The sequence below is a fragment of the Pyrgilauda ruficollis genome, unplaced genomic scaffold (genome assembly GCF_017590135.1).
Source record: "Pyrgilauda ruficollis isolate IOZ18807 unplaced genomic scaffold, ASM1759013v1 scaffold4, whole genome shotgun sequence".
Lineage (NCBI taxonomy): Eukaryota > Metazoa > Chordata > Aves > Passeriformes > Passeridae > Pyrgilauda > Pyrgilauda ruficollis.
This window is the reverse complement of record NW_024525489.1, coordinates 9100650-9114565: the sequence shown is the minus strand read 5'-3', so window position 1 is coordinate 9114565 and position 13916 is coordinate 9100650. Positions and strand designations below refer to the sequence as shown.

The following is a 13916-nucleotide window of genomic DNA, read 5'->3' as shown; positions in this document are numbered from 1 at the left end:
GGGCTGTACACGTAATGTATTCTTAAATTAACTTATTTGTCTAGTGCGCTTGGAGGATCATCTGCCCTTCACATCCCAGCCTTTCCTGGTGGAGGTTGTCTCATTGACTATGTACCCCAAGTGTGCCAACTGCTAACAAACAAGGTAAGCTGCTGCAGCCAATCAGTTTTCCTTTCCCTTATGCACTGTACTGCATTTCCACAGACATCGTTATTCTTCTGCCAGGTATGCAATGCAAGGCCTACTTAGGCTGAACTACACAGGGAATACCTTCTTGGTAAGAGCTGAGTGCCTAAGCATGACATTGAATAGAATGACTCCTTTAGGTAAACAAGTGAGTTTGGGATCAGATCCTGGAGCATTTTTCTTTCTGCAACGTGTTACAATTTGGGATAAAATGTTATTGTATTGTACAATACTGCATTGCAGTATAATGGTTTTTAGTAAATACAGATGTGTAGTTTGCATATTATTGTTCTAGTTGCAAGTTCTCATACCCCAGTCATTATTGTAGGTTTTGAGTACTTTCTGTGATTTTTCTTCTCAGATGTTTCCTCCAGATGAACTGAATCAGCAGTTTCTTTGGATGTTTATACAGTAATAGCTACTTAAGGTTGCTGAAAAGGTTGTGTTCCAGTTAGCTTACTGTTTAAGCAAAAAAGAATGATTATAGTATTTCAAAAGTTTTTCCATTATTTAGGTATAATTTTCAAAAGAAGAAAAGAAGGCTTAGGTGTCAACATTTAGAAATTTACCTATTACAGACTTCCTATTTGTATATTATATTTGCCTTCAATTGTCTAAATGAAGAGAATAATTTTATCTTTTAGGAAAAGTTTCTTCAGAATGTGTTTCCATAATTATGTTGGAATCTATCATTAGAGTTGTTTTTGTTGTGGTTTTCTGTTTAAAATTACTTTCTGTTTTTAAAATCTGCAAGCACACCGGGCTGTTTTTATCCTTTCTTAAACAAAGTCACTTAAGCAAACTTATCGTATGTTTTCCTCTTCCCAGAATAACATTTCAGATCCTACACAAAGCCTTCAAAATGATCTTACTGTTTTATAAAATACAATGTTTGAGTTTATACATAGAATTTAAGTTATACAAGACAGTTCTCAGCTAGGGTTGTATCAAGACTTTTTCAGTAATTTTAGGAAAGCATTTGCCAGCCAAGGAATCCTAGTATTGCCATAGCCAAGAAAATACTCTTCCTGTTCTTTTCAGTGAGGGAGAAAAGGTTCCTAAAATGCTAGTTTTTGTTCTGGAAAGCAAAGGAATTTACACAGGGAATCGCATAGAGAACCATACCATAAGTACTTCCAAGTCACCAGTTGTAAACCAGATGTCCTTGCAGCCTGGTGACATATGCAATGGTTTTGTTATGGGTCAAACCCTGCTCACACTGTTCTCTTAAGTGACGCCATCCAAATCAAGAAGAAAACATACATGGTGTGAGCAGAATTTTGCCTTAAGTCTCCAAATTTAGCATTGTTGGATTTTGTCTGTGCGAGGATGGAAGTCTTTCAAAACCAGAGTGCCTCAGAAACTGATGCTCGCAGTTGAGTAGGTGGCTCCCTGAGTCAGCATGAAACCAGTGAAAGAGCTTAGTGTTCCAAAGATTTTGTTGGAGGTGCAGTCTTCAGAAAACACCCAAGATCAGTTGTGCAAGAAATTTAATTTTTTCTTCTCTTTTATAATGAGAATGTTATTTTGACACTTAGCTTACTGTCAGTTCAGATAACTGATTTGCCTATCAGAGATTTCTACTCAAAATTCAGTAAGGCAAGGCTGAGCATTTCTTTCTTTCAGTCTTTGTCTTGTGGAATTAAACAGTGCTTCAGTCTATGGTGAAATACTTCAGTTTCACTTAGACATGATTGAAGAGATTTCTTTATGAGATATCCAGAATTTGTTTTAAAGGCATTTTAAGATTCTTTAGGGAAATGATGCTAAATGTAGGATTCAGAACTTCTACCATGTCAAACATAAATCTTTCTTAACAAGAAATATATGACAAACTGGGCTTTGGGTTTTTTTAATCTTTTTATAGCTCTGGATTTATTTTCTTTCTTTTTTAAGGTACAATATGTTATTCAGGGATACCATAAGAGAAGAGAGTACATTGCAGCTTTCCTGAGTCATTTCGGAACGTAAGTTTTCTTCTGATGCATATTTTTCTGTAGTGTGGGGGAAACTCATTTTCTGCATATGGTTTGTGGTTGTGTGGCTGCTGTCCACTGGATGAGATGAAATCTAGTCATTTTTCACAGAATGATGTGTATAGATTGTCTCTCTGTAGCAATACTGGAATGTACTTCAGTATTATTTCACTTCTGTGCCAGTGGCCAATCTGATTTGTCTAGGAAATAGGTGATGATGGGAAAGGGACAGTAGGGATTTTCCTTGTGCAGAAGAAGTATGTTGGTTTCTGAATAAATTACTTAAGGGATCTTACACTAACAGGCAGTGACTGAGGTGGGAAAATGGGGAAGCAGGTGTTGTTCCAAGCCTTGCAAGAGCCAGAAACCCCTGCTCAGTGTAAAGGCAGGGCTGGGAGACCAGCTGTTCCACCAACAGCCAGTATTTTGTGTCTCAAGAGAAGAGGCTCTTGGGTCATGTTGCAATCCTGCAGATGAAAGGTGCATGGCAAGGCATGATGACATCTTAGCTTCACAAATCAGGGCTACTGTGGCACTGTGAAGGGCTGGCACTTTGGTTTCCTGCCTAAATTGAGCCAGAGTCCAAGCCTTTGGCCAGTTGTGATAAGGGGTTTCTACTTCCAAGGGGTGATGTCAGTGACATGGATATCCAGGAGCCCTTCAAATCTCAGGTCTCTCAAGTGAAGTTAGGGAAACAGGTGGCCTCTAGCATGCATCCAAATTTAATACAATGATAAATAGATAGCAATAACTACAACTGGATGTATGAGCGGACAGTCAGTGCAAGCTTAATCTTTATCAAGACATTTCCTTTTCTTCTGAGAAAACTCTACTATAGAAAGGGACACATGTGCCTATATGACATCTGCATTGTGGTTCATGAGTTCTGATACAGCTTCATACTTGGAGAATACCAGCTTCTGATGGTTGAAACTTTTAATCCATCTATCAAACAATATTCTATATGGAATTTTATGTTATGATCTCATGTTTTGTATTTTTTATATATACTTTTCCAAATTTTCAAATTAAACTCTTCTCAGCATTCTTATTTTCAGTTTTACCCTCTCACTCACTACAGAAATGAAAAATAATCTTTATTTGAATAAGGTACAGGGAATTTGTGTATCTACAGTTTTTATCAATTTAGGACTGCAGATGTGGTAGCAGGTCTCCTTTCATTGAAAAGTGTTCTTTAAACTGAAAATGGCCTTTCTTTGGGTTACAACCTCCAATACCCCTCACCATAATTAAGACAACTACTGAGATTAAAAGTTTAATCTAATTTACAATTAACTAGAAAATTGTAACTGTTAATAAAAAAAGCAAATCCTAGAAGATTCTGAACAAACAAACAAAAATAACAATCCCTGTATTACAAAATTTACATATTCATCGTCCAGTATTTGAAGGTAAAAACTGTATTCATTTTTTTGTTGTCTTTTTGTTGATAGTGGTGTGGTGGAATATGATGCAGAAGGATTCACAAAGCTTACTCTATTGCTGATGTGGAAAGATTTTTGCTTCCTTGTTCACAGTGAGTAACACTTTGCCTCAGGCATAAATGTCTTTCCTCTGAAGATACAAGTTCAAAAGGGAAAATGTACAATTACAGGAAACAATTTAAAAGTTTTAGCTATTTTTATCCAGTGCTTAATCTATTTTTGATGTGACTTAGAAAACACAAAATCTCAATTGTATCTAGAGAAGGGGAGAGGTTGCACACCAATAGTGAAATGTTGGCTTTACAGAATGCCAAAAGGGTCTTGGGAAGGTTTTCTGGTAATTTGACTCAAGATTGAGTTTACTGTTGTAACTTAGCTTTTCAAAAGTGTTAGTGGTGAGGACTCAACCCAGGAATACCTAAAATCATCTGTAACTCTCAGGAACTAATGCATTGATAACAACTGTAAAGACACTTTATTTAGAGAAAATATATCACATAAGAAATAACAGCATATTGTCATTGGGATCCAAAACTTATTCCTAGACTGAAACTGTGTAGGCAAAACAAATAAAGACTGTATTGCTATCAAAAATACATTCTTAATTTAAATATATAGGAATTACTCCATGTGGAAATCAGTAAATGTGGCTTTGATGCTGCCTTTTACATATTACCTTAAGTTTCAATTTCTGTTCTTCCTTGTGATAAGGTGAAATTCACAGGTATCAAAGATACTTTGATCTGAGGAAATTCAGTCATGTAACTCTTTAGATTTGATTGTTACTCTTCATATTTATATTTAAAAATTTTTAAAAATTAAAATTATTACACTGGAATGTGGGCGGCTGCAGCACTGGTGTTTGATAACATTCTAGCACTGGAGTCTTTCATATTATATCATTTTTATTGTGGGCTAGCTTTTTATGTGGAAGACTCATGCTGTCTTGATGACATCATAGAAACTTGTCCCAGAGTTCTTAATGCAGGAAGTCAGGATTGCCATTGTTCAGAGAAGTCCTTCACCCTGTGCTGTATTGCAGATCATAAAAAATGGTCTCACTAACCCCTTTCCTTCTATGCCCTAAGACTAACTTACCACACACTAATGATCCTAAGAATCATTAATGATCTTAGACAACTCAAACCTGAAATTAAAGCTCTTCCATCATGTTATTATAATTTATGTTGGGGGAAAAATATAATTGAAGTGGTATCTTTGGGAGAATTATCCTCATTAAGTCTTTACTTACATTTCAACTACCATGGAGAACTGGTCCCTGGACAATTGTCTTCTATGAGATGACACTTCTTTATGTACAGCCTTCCTGAAGATTTCCCACCTTTCTTATTCCCCAACATATTTGGGTTAATTTAATCAATGTTAAAATTCCTGTGGATTTGATTTGTGCTGTGAGATAATATACCTTAATACATGTTGAATGTCTTAGATTTCAGGGGAATCAATATTCAAATTTCTGCTAAATAACAGAGCAAGTTGTAACTGTGTAATATTCATGGTATTCAATTAAACTGGCATGAAAGCTACAATTATAACTGAATAGTTTATCACTATGTATTAACCCTGTGGCCTTAGAAATCATACAGTGGCTTAGCTGTGTAAGCCATTGCATCACTCACTTGTTGAACAATTCAGTGCAAAAGCATTTCTGGTCCATGCACTGAAGGATATTGCAATGAAAGGACCGAAACCTGCACTTAATTTCCTGAGTGAAGTAATGTAGGCTTTCATCTCCTAACCACTGACATAACTATGTATATTATGGTTGAATATTTAGCAAGTGTCTAATAAAATGTCTGGGAGAGATAGCAATAAGTTGAAAACTGTTCTACTTTATATATTTACTATAGTATGTAGATAAAGTATTCACAGGAAAGTAAATAGGTCAGTATACAGCAAGCACTGTGGCACATCAAATGAAAGGCACCATAGTACATTTTGTTGGGATCTAAATTTTGGCATCTAAATTTTAGGTTTGAGATTGCAATTTAGGTGGGATTTATAAACACTAACATGAGTCCTATTTCCTTTAGAAGATGGGTTCAGAGGTTGCCAGAATAACTTTGGAATTGTTTTGCAACTGTTTCCATTGAGAGTTACAAATTTGTTTGGACACTAGGAAGCAAAAAACATTAGAAGTAAGTTGAAATTATTCAGAATAGTTTTATTGAGTAAAGTGGGTTAAAGAGAAGAGAAATAGAAAAATAGGTCTGAATTGCTGAAGCCAAATGACCTCAGAACAACATCATATGCTAAATGAAGATTAGAGTCTACACATTCTATCTTAAAATACCAAGGAGCTACCTAGTTGCAAACTTAATCATTAGACTAATGAAGCTGCTGGAGTTATTATATTAGATCAAAGACTAGTCAAAGGAACTGTTTCTTTAGTGGTTTAGTTTTAAGAATTAATCAAGTGCTTTCAAATATAAGACAGAAGAAATAAACATTTAGAGAAGTTCATGCATCCACATGGGAAAGGAAATCGTTAATCAGACTTACTGCTTTTGATACTGATAATGTTTATGAGTAAGTCCCAGTATGAAGCTTTGTAAGTAAACTTCAATAGACTGCTCACTTTTCAATAGACTTTCTCTTCTTGTTTATAAATCAGCTATGATTAGTTTTTGGAGACAGATATTTCCTTGTATTCTTGTTCTTGTATACAGTTTATGTATTTATACCATATATAAATTATGGTATCATTTAGGTTGGAGAAGACCTTCAAGATCAAGTCCAACCGTTGATGCAATAACCAATCAATATTAGTTGAAAACACAAGTTACATTATCTGTGCATAATTAAGAATTAAGTAGCATCATTGTTATAAACACAAGAGTAGAACTCTGAAGCAACCTGTATTTGGGATTTTCAAATATTAATTTTTATCTTGCAAGATCTTTAGGTTGTCAGCACTAAAGACATGGACAGAAGCTGGACCAGTATGTAGTAGCAAATGAAACACTGCTTGTGTTAGTGGTTGTTTAAGATGTCTTGAAAAGGACAGACATTAAACTAAAAAGAGTTTGTTTCACTGAACAGTATTTTAGGGGGTGGAGAAGGTTGAAGGCTGCCAGCATTTATATTTCTAGTTTGTTTGGGATCTTAGTCAAGGTGAAGTTGCTTGAGAACATTTGCTGGAAATGACCTTTGCTGACTGTAAGGGATTTCAGTTTCTGTGTGGATAATGCCACTGACCCAGGAGTTCCAAAGTGCTGGTCATGTAAAAGCTCGAGTTTAATGATGATCATTTGATGATCATTCTTGCTATGTGAATTCCACTGTCAGTAGCTTTTTGTCTACACTTTAACTTGTCTGTGCACTTAGGTGGTTGTTTCTGGTAGAGGATAGATCAGAAACAGACAGCATCCCAGCAAAAAGAAAGTTTTGAAAGATGAAGGAAGCAAGCAAGCAAGGGACCTAAAGCATTAGTTGGCTAAAAGGAGACTATACCTTATGAGTGTCAGGCTTTGGGTAGGCACCTGCTTCTGGATTGAGGGGTTTTTGGTGGACGTTACCAAGACCAGCTTCTTATGCATTCTTGTTTGAATATTGCTGCCTGCACACGTTTGTCCATCTTTTCAAGAAAATATATGAGAAAACAACCTTGTCTGCCTGAGCAGTGTCCTAAAAAAATAGGCCAAGTATTGAGAGGAATATTTATACTAGAGTGTTTCTGTGAGTTTTTATCTAGTGGGGTGTTTTAACTTTCTTATATAATGCTGTTATTTTATTCTTCTCATTGTTCCCTAAATGAAAATGGGAATTTATGGCTCTGAAAACTAAAGGTAAAAAGAGAACATGACCATGTGAATAGCAAGGTGGTATCTGGTCCTGTCAGGAAAGCAGGATAGTTCAGCAGAAATGCCAAGCATAACAAAATAAATGTTTCAGGAGTTTAGAATGAGAAGTTCAATGCTGATCAAAACAATCTGTAAATATTGTATAAGACTGTCATTTCATTCTTAAATGTGAAAGCTTTGTAGATTAACAAAGCCGCAGTGATGTAAAAGTGGCTAGAGAAAATCAAATTTAGATCTTATGCTTGGGAACAGGTGTCTTTCTTTTTGGCGGTCTTCTCCTCTGACTCAGTACTTTTAGTTGGTTCCATATATTTCTTTGAATTTGGTCTTGAGAGTTTCTGAAAGCATGCTCTGCCTGCAGCAAAATACACCGTGAACTGACCAAGTTTCTTCAAAACTTTGCACATTGTTTCAGTCACTCAGAACAAAGCATTCTCTCGGCCATCTCCTGTGTAGTGAAGTGTCTCTTGCTTGCTGAAGTCAGTGAAAACTGCAAATACACTGCAGTGCTGTGGCTCAGGCAGTGTGATGGAAAAGTAGCCTGAGTCACAGGCACACAGGCATGAAATTAGGCATGGGCTTAGGCAGGGGCTAATCACAGGACTGAATTGTAGCATTTGGAAAATTAATGAGTCTTTTGCTGATCATTTTTCTCCATGGTGTATTTTTCTCCCTTTTTTCTAAGGGGTACTGCCAAGTAGATTTGGTTTGAAATTTTTATTGAAAGCTGGTAATTTTATTTTTGACATTAAGAGTGCTTTAAACATTTTGTTCCTTTGATTCCACCTTGGTTATTTACTTGTATGTGAGCCAAATGAGACTTTTTTTTTATATAGGTATTCATAATGGACGCAAGTGAATCTGAACAGTGGTTTTCTTTTCCTCTTTTTCTGTTTCTCTAGGTTCATTTTGTTTTCATATCACTCAGGATAAGGTAGTTGTTGGTTCATATTTGTAATTGCAGAAAAAGGGAGAATGGACAGCAGAAAGCTCATAAAACTTGGTATGGACAGCAACAAACAGGAAGCAACTGTTGTGATACTAATTAGGCTTTATAAGACTCTTATAGATGGCCTGATGTGGGTGGACTGGCAAGGTATTTTAAAATGTCATTTTGCTGTGGTTATTACTTTTTTAATTTCTGAGAAACACGTGTGTTTGCCACACTTTTAAAACAGTAGTGTATTGCTGCAGACATTAATTGATGTTCTTCTAGCAACTACAAACACTTTAACAAATGGACTGAAAGGTTTTGTAATAACTTCTTACAAAATTGCACTTTTCAGAAAAGTGAACTGTTGATTTTTTTTTATTTTCTATATATATATTTAGAGTATGACTACTATGTGCCCAAGTATATGACAGATAACTAAAATTCTCAGAAAAGGTACCCAACATGGAAAAAGGATATAATCCTATTTTATCCACTCAATTTTTGAAAATAAATAATTAGGTCACAAAAAGGAATTGACAGGGACAGGACTTGAGTACAGGTTGTGACAGGTTGTGATGCTTATTCTTCTTAGTCCATGTCTGGTTTGTGTTTGCATGCTTTGGTAACTCACAGTTTTTTTCTAAGATGAGAACTGCTTTAAAGGTGTGAAATATTCCAAGTTCAAAATTGCTCATTATAGCAAATAGAAAGCAAATATATTGATTTCAGTCCAGAAAGAGTTGATGAGCCGGGGTTTCATGGATGAGTCCTGGGTTCAATACCAGGTCATGTTTTCAGAAAAGAAACAGGATGATACACAGCACCACAGGATTATTAGAGACATGAAATTTCTATAAATAAGAGCTGCATCAAGATAAGAAACATTTTCTGAAACATTCTTCCCTCCCTTTCCTCCTTCTATGCAATGACAATCACTTTGTCACCAAAGTAATTTTTTTCTAAGAATCTGTATGTGACAGGAATAGTACACAGAGGCAAGTGCTGAATACTTTTTATGAAATAGATAAATATTATTCATTTTGGAATAACAAGGAATACACCTTAGTTTAAACGTGGAACTGGTCACAAAGATGCATAAATTTCAACATGGGAGAAGGAGGGAGTGCTTAAGCTGCTTTTCTGTCTCCTTTGTCAGCAGTCCCCCTGCCTCATTCAGCAGCAGTCCTATCTTTTCCCTAGTCATACTTTTGCTGTTCCTGTAGCAGCTCATCTTGTTGTCCTTAACTCACATTGTCAGATTCAATTCTAGGTCAGCTTTGACAATCCCAGTCCTGTCTCTACATGCTCAGGGAGTGTCCACATCTCCCGTGATCCCTTTTTATGCTTGAGTTTTATCAGTTCCTTGCTCATCCATGTAGGCCTCCTGCTGGTAGTGTTTGCCTTCCTGCTCAGTAGGACAGACTGTTCTTGAGCTTGAAGGAGGTCATCATGAACTCATCTTCTCACCAGGGCCATTATCCCATAGGAGTCTTCCTTGGGAGGAGCAAGATCTCTGAACAGCCTGAAGTCTGATCCCTGAAGCTTAGGGGTATGATCCTAATGTTTGTCTTGCATCATCCTCAAATGGTGATTCACAAAATGCACCAAAAATGGCTGGTGGTCTAGAAAGCGTGTCATAAAAGAGTATGTTCCACAAAGTAGTTCTTTAGGTCAAAAAGCAGTAGAGGGATAAGCTTTTAGTACTATGTAAGGTGGCTTGAAGAGTAAAAGTGGTAATTGTGATGTTCAGGAGTGGGAAGATGCAGTGGGCCTATACTGCATTTAAAAGTACCTGGCATGGCTTAGTTGGCTGTGTGGGCCAGAAGGGATTACACTGGGTTGGGTTTTGGAAGCTGCAAGCCTGCAAGATGCAAACGTTGGAAGAACAGGATAGCAGGTGTGGCAGCACAGGGTCCTCTTGACCTGCAGGATAATGTCACACATGACCACAGATGAGAGTGAAATAATATAGTTTTCTTTCAAATCCCAGGAAGCATTTAAGACAGAAAAAACAACTTATTTGCAAACCTCATAATCTTAATAAAATATTGGTGAGAGAAGACAATGGTTTTGCACATCTGCTTTTCAAGTAAAAACATGGTTTAGAAGTCTTCCTGTCCAGCTGGAAAGTAACATAAAACTTCTCAGCATTTATCAGTGTATCTCTGCTCAGAAAGCAGAGGAGTATTTTTTGCAGTGATCCATGCTTGTGCTACGAAAGAGCATGGCTTGCTTTTTGCACCCATAACAACTGCAACTGCATTTAAGTTTCAAGCTTCAAACAATTCAGATGGAAAAGAGAAAGCTTTTAGTCACATCAATCTCATCAGCACTTCGAGAAGTTACTATAGAAACTGTAACAGCAGAAACAATAAAAGAAAATAAAAACAGAAGGAGAAGGGAATGAAGATCTTTGAAAATTTGAAGTAAAAATAAAACAAAATACAAGTAGCTGAAGCTGGTAATAAGCCTCTTTCTTAATTAAGATAAATATGATTACAGAAATTAGAGAAGAAAAAGACCTGTGTGGATCATGATGCCATTTCTTTGGGGTCAATACAGGATTGTGAGATATTCCACAGGATATTTTTAGGAGGTAGTCCAGACTTGCTGTCCAATAAAAGAAGTCAAATGAGAGTATGATATAAGTGGGGTGGGCAATGACACTCAAAAGCAAGAAGATCTTATAAAGCTGTTTTCAGATTAAGTTATAGCTCTATAGCATGGTCTTGGACCACATAGCTGGAAACTGTTTGAAGAATATCTTGATTTGATCTGTTACTTAGTTCCTCTGTAAAACTAAACCAATAGTTAGATACACTGTCTGCAGCACATGACTGTAACTTCAGTAATTCAAAATATTTTTATCACTTTTTTAAAAAATGCTGGTTTGTATGAAGGATGGAGTACTTAAAAAAAAGTTGCAGGCTACAATAAAGACACGGGATATTTTTACAACCATATAACATGCCTATGTTGGAAGAAAATCAAAACAATTGTAATTGTAAATCTAGTTGCCACTGGTGCCTAGATTGTATTATAGTTCCCATTGTCAGTGGAAGGAGAACCACAAGGTGGATACACAAATGTCATGCAGCCCTCCTCAAACAAAAAAGGGTTATATTATATTTAAAGAGACCCAAACAGACAAAACCAACTAACAAACCAAAACAAAGAAAGCTAATTAAACAAATCTATTCTGTAATGTGTCGGAATAGTTTAATCCATCACAGTTCATTGTTTCCATATTGCCTACAGTGGTTTGTCTTTTATTGTTTAGTATTGTATATTCTGTTAATTAAATAGTCATTCCTTTTTTTAGGAGTATTTACTTCTATTTCTGTAGTATTTATTTGAAAGTACTTTGTACATAAGTCATCGTACTCATTTACTATACAAGTATTGACTTTGCCAATGGGGTGGATATTTCCCGTAGCAAGGGCAGACCTAATTATTTCAAAACCAGCTGTGATTACCAACACACCCAGAATGCCATAAGTGTCTCAGCTAAAATTCCATAAACAGCTTTTCCTTCCAGATTTGAAATTTTGAAATGTTGATTTCAAAATAGCATCTTCCTGCAAAAAACCTGTTTTTCTCCAGAAGGGATGTCAGCCCTAATAATATTTAACAAATTTAAATTCCTGTGACTGCTCTCTGTTAACCTAAAGTCCCACACTAATGCCATTGATATGTTATTTATCATCCTTGCTTTCTCATTCCTGCAAGAATAAATCATCACACACCAAAGCAGGATAGCTGTAGCATTCAGTAATTTTTGTGTATTTTAAGCCAAGTTTCCCCTTTCATTTTTTGCCAGTAGAATGCAGGCCAAAGGCCTTTAGCACACACGAGTCCAGAAAAGATTCACTCGGCAAAGTAGCCTGAAATCCTGCCCTGAGAAGCTTTGTGCTAGACACTACAGCCCCCAAAATGCTTGTGACTAAATCTATTCAGGCTTCTCCATAGGAGCCATGATCAATATGGATCCTGAAAGGCCTTCTACATTGGAATTTTTATCTAAAAACTGAAGAAAGCTCTTTTTTCTTGAAGTTAGGTAAAGATTTTTCACCCATTGTACAGTCTGTCTGAATCACCTGTCTCATAGGAGAAGTCATGTCAAAAAAAATCTAGTATAAATTTTCTTTTGAAATAGGGCTTGAGAGATGCGTATGGGGAAGTGATATGGTATATGTATTGCCATGGACTTGCACTGAAAATTCACATGGGTCTCATCCACATCATCACTACTGCAGAGCTTTGAGTTCAAGGAACTTTTCAGTTTGAGGTCATGCATTCAAATCCACTGTTTTTCCCGGCAGTGTGAGTTTAAGCTCTGCAAGTAAGGCAGAGAGAATGTGAAATTCAGTGAACCAAAAAAAGAACATGCAGAAAGATGATGAATATGTACTAATAAGAGACAGAAATGCAGTTCTGGAGCCTGGAATATGTGTTTCCTGTTTCCATTACTTACTTCATCAGAAGTACTTGAGTGCAGAGGCAGTCTCTTGCCAAAGCTGGATGATAAGTAAGGAGTGAGTCAGGGAAGTTTGGGAAGAGAACGGCTAGTATCAGGCTCAGATTCTTCAGTGTTCTCTGGAAATTTGAGTTTGGCATGTCCTTCTTGGTTTTCTGGTGAAATAATTGTAACAAAACCTCTCACGTGTCCAGTAATCATGGATTCTGAAGTATGTACTATGGCAATCAGCATTGGAAGGACTTGTGTTTGGCTATATAAAGTATTTTCTATTAGTCTCAGAAGAATTGCATCCCACAGGCTGGTACTTAGCATCAGCAGGCAGGTTAACTGTTCTTCCCTTGTTCCTTCATTCCTGATCTGGAATCCCTAAGAAACCTCTCAACTCATGAATGTGCTGTGGAACCATTTTTTAAATATTTTACGTAGCTAACATTATTATTATTATTATTAGAATCATCACATTGAAAAGCTCATGCAGAAATGAACACATTTACTTGGAACAAGACTTCGGTGTTGTGCAGTAAATAAATGTAGAGGGGGAGGGTCTGTCAGATGGGAGCAGCCAGAACAGTGACTCCTTTGGCCAACTTTGTGCAGCCTAGGACTGTTTAGAACTGGAAACAACACTGTGTTATCCTCTGTTTGAAGGCAGCTCCATAAAGCAAGTATGGATTGAACTAAGGTTGTGCAGGCCATAAAATCTTGTTAAAGTGGAAATCTCAACAATAAAATATCCAGATCACTCAGTGTTCATGAGTGCAAAACAAATTTCAGGTGCAATAAACTGCTGCAGAATCAAGCATCCCAAAGGTTAGTAAGATAACTAGCATGGCAGCATCCAAAGATTCAAATGATGAATTCAGTGAGTAAATGTTGGCTTTTGTGAAAACAATTATCTGGATTTATCCAGTGCCATATGAAGGATAAATAAACCTTTTCCCTAGAACAGGTGAATGGTATATGGAAAAATTTTTAAATGTTACCATCTAAGTGCTTTGAAATATATTAATGGTCACCATGCATTTCAAGCATGGTTTTGTTTTCCCACCTCTTTTCTCCAGTGCTTAAAGG

General features: G+C 36.5%; 1 protein-coding gene across 2 annotated transcripts in view; it reads left to right on the top strand.

The window, feature by feature from the left end:
- BABAM2 (BRISC and BRCA1 A complex member 2) overlaps positions 1–13916 on the top strand; it is a 162650-nt gene that overhangs the window by 122713 nt on the left and 26021 nt on the right. For both annotated transcript variants that reach the window (XM_041477311.1, XM_041477312.1), the window contains exons 8-10: positions 45–144; positions 2083–2153; positions 3617–3699. In XM_041477311.1, the coding sequence (XP_041333245.1) occupies positions 45–144; positions 2083–2153; positions 3617–3699 (254 nt within the window). The remainder of the gene's footprint in view (positions 1–44; positions 145–2082; positions 2154–3616; positions 3700–13916) is intronic.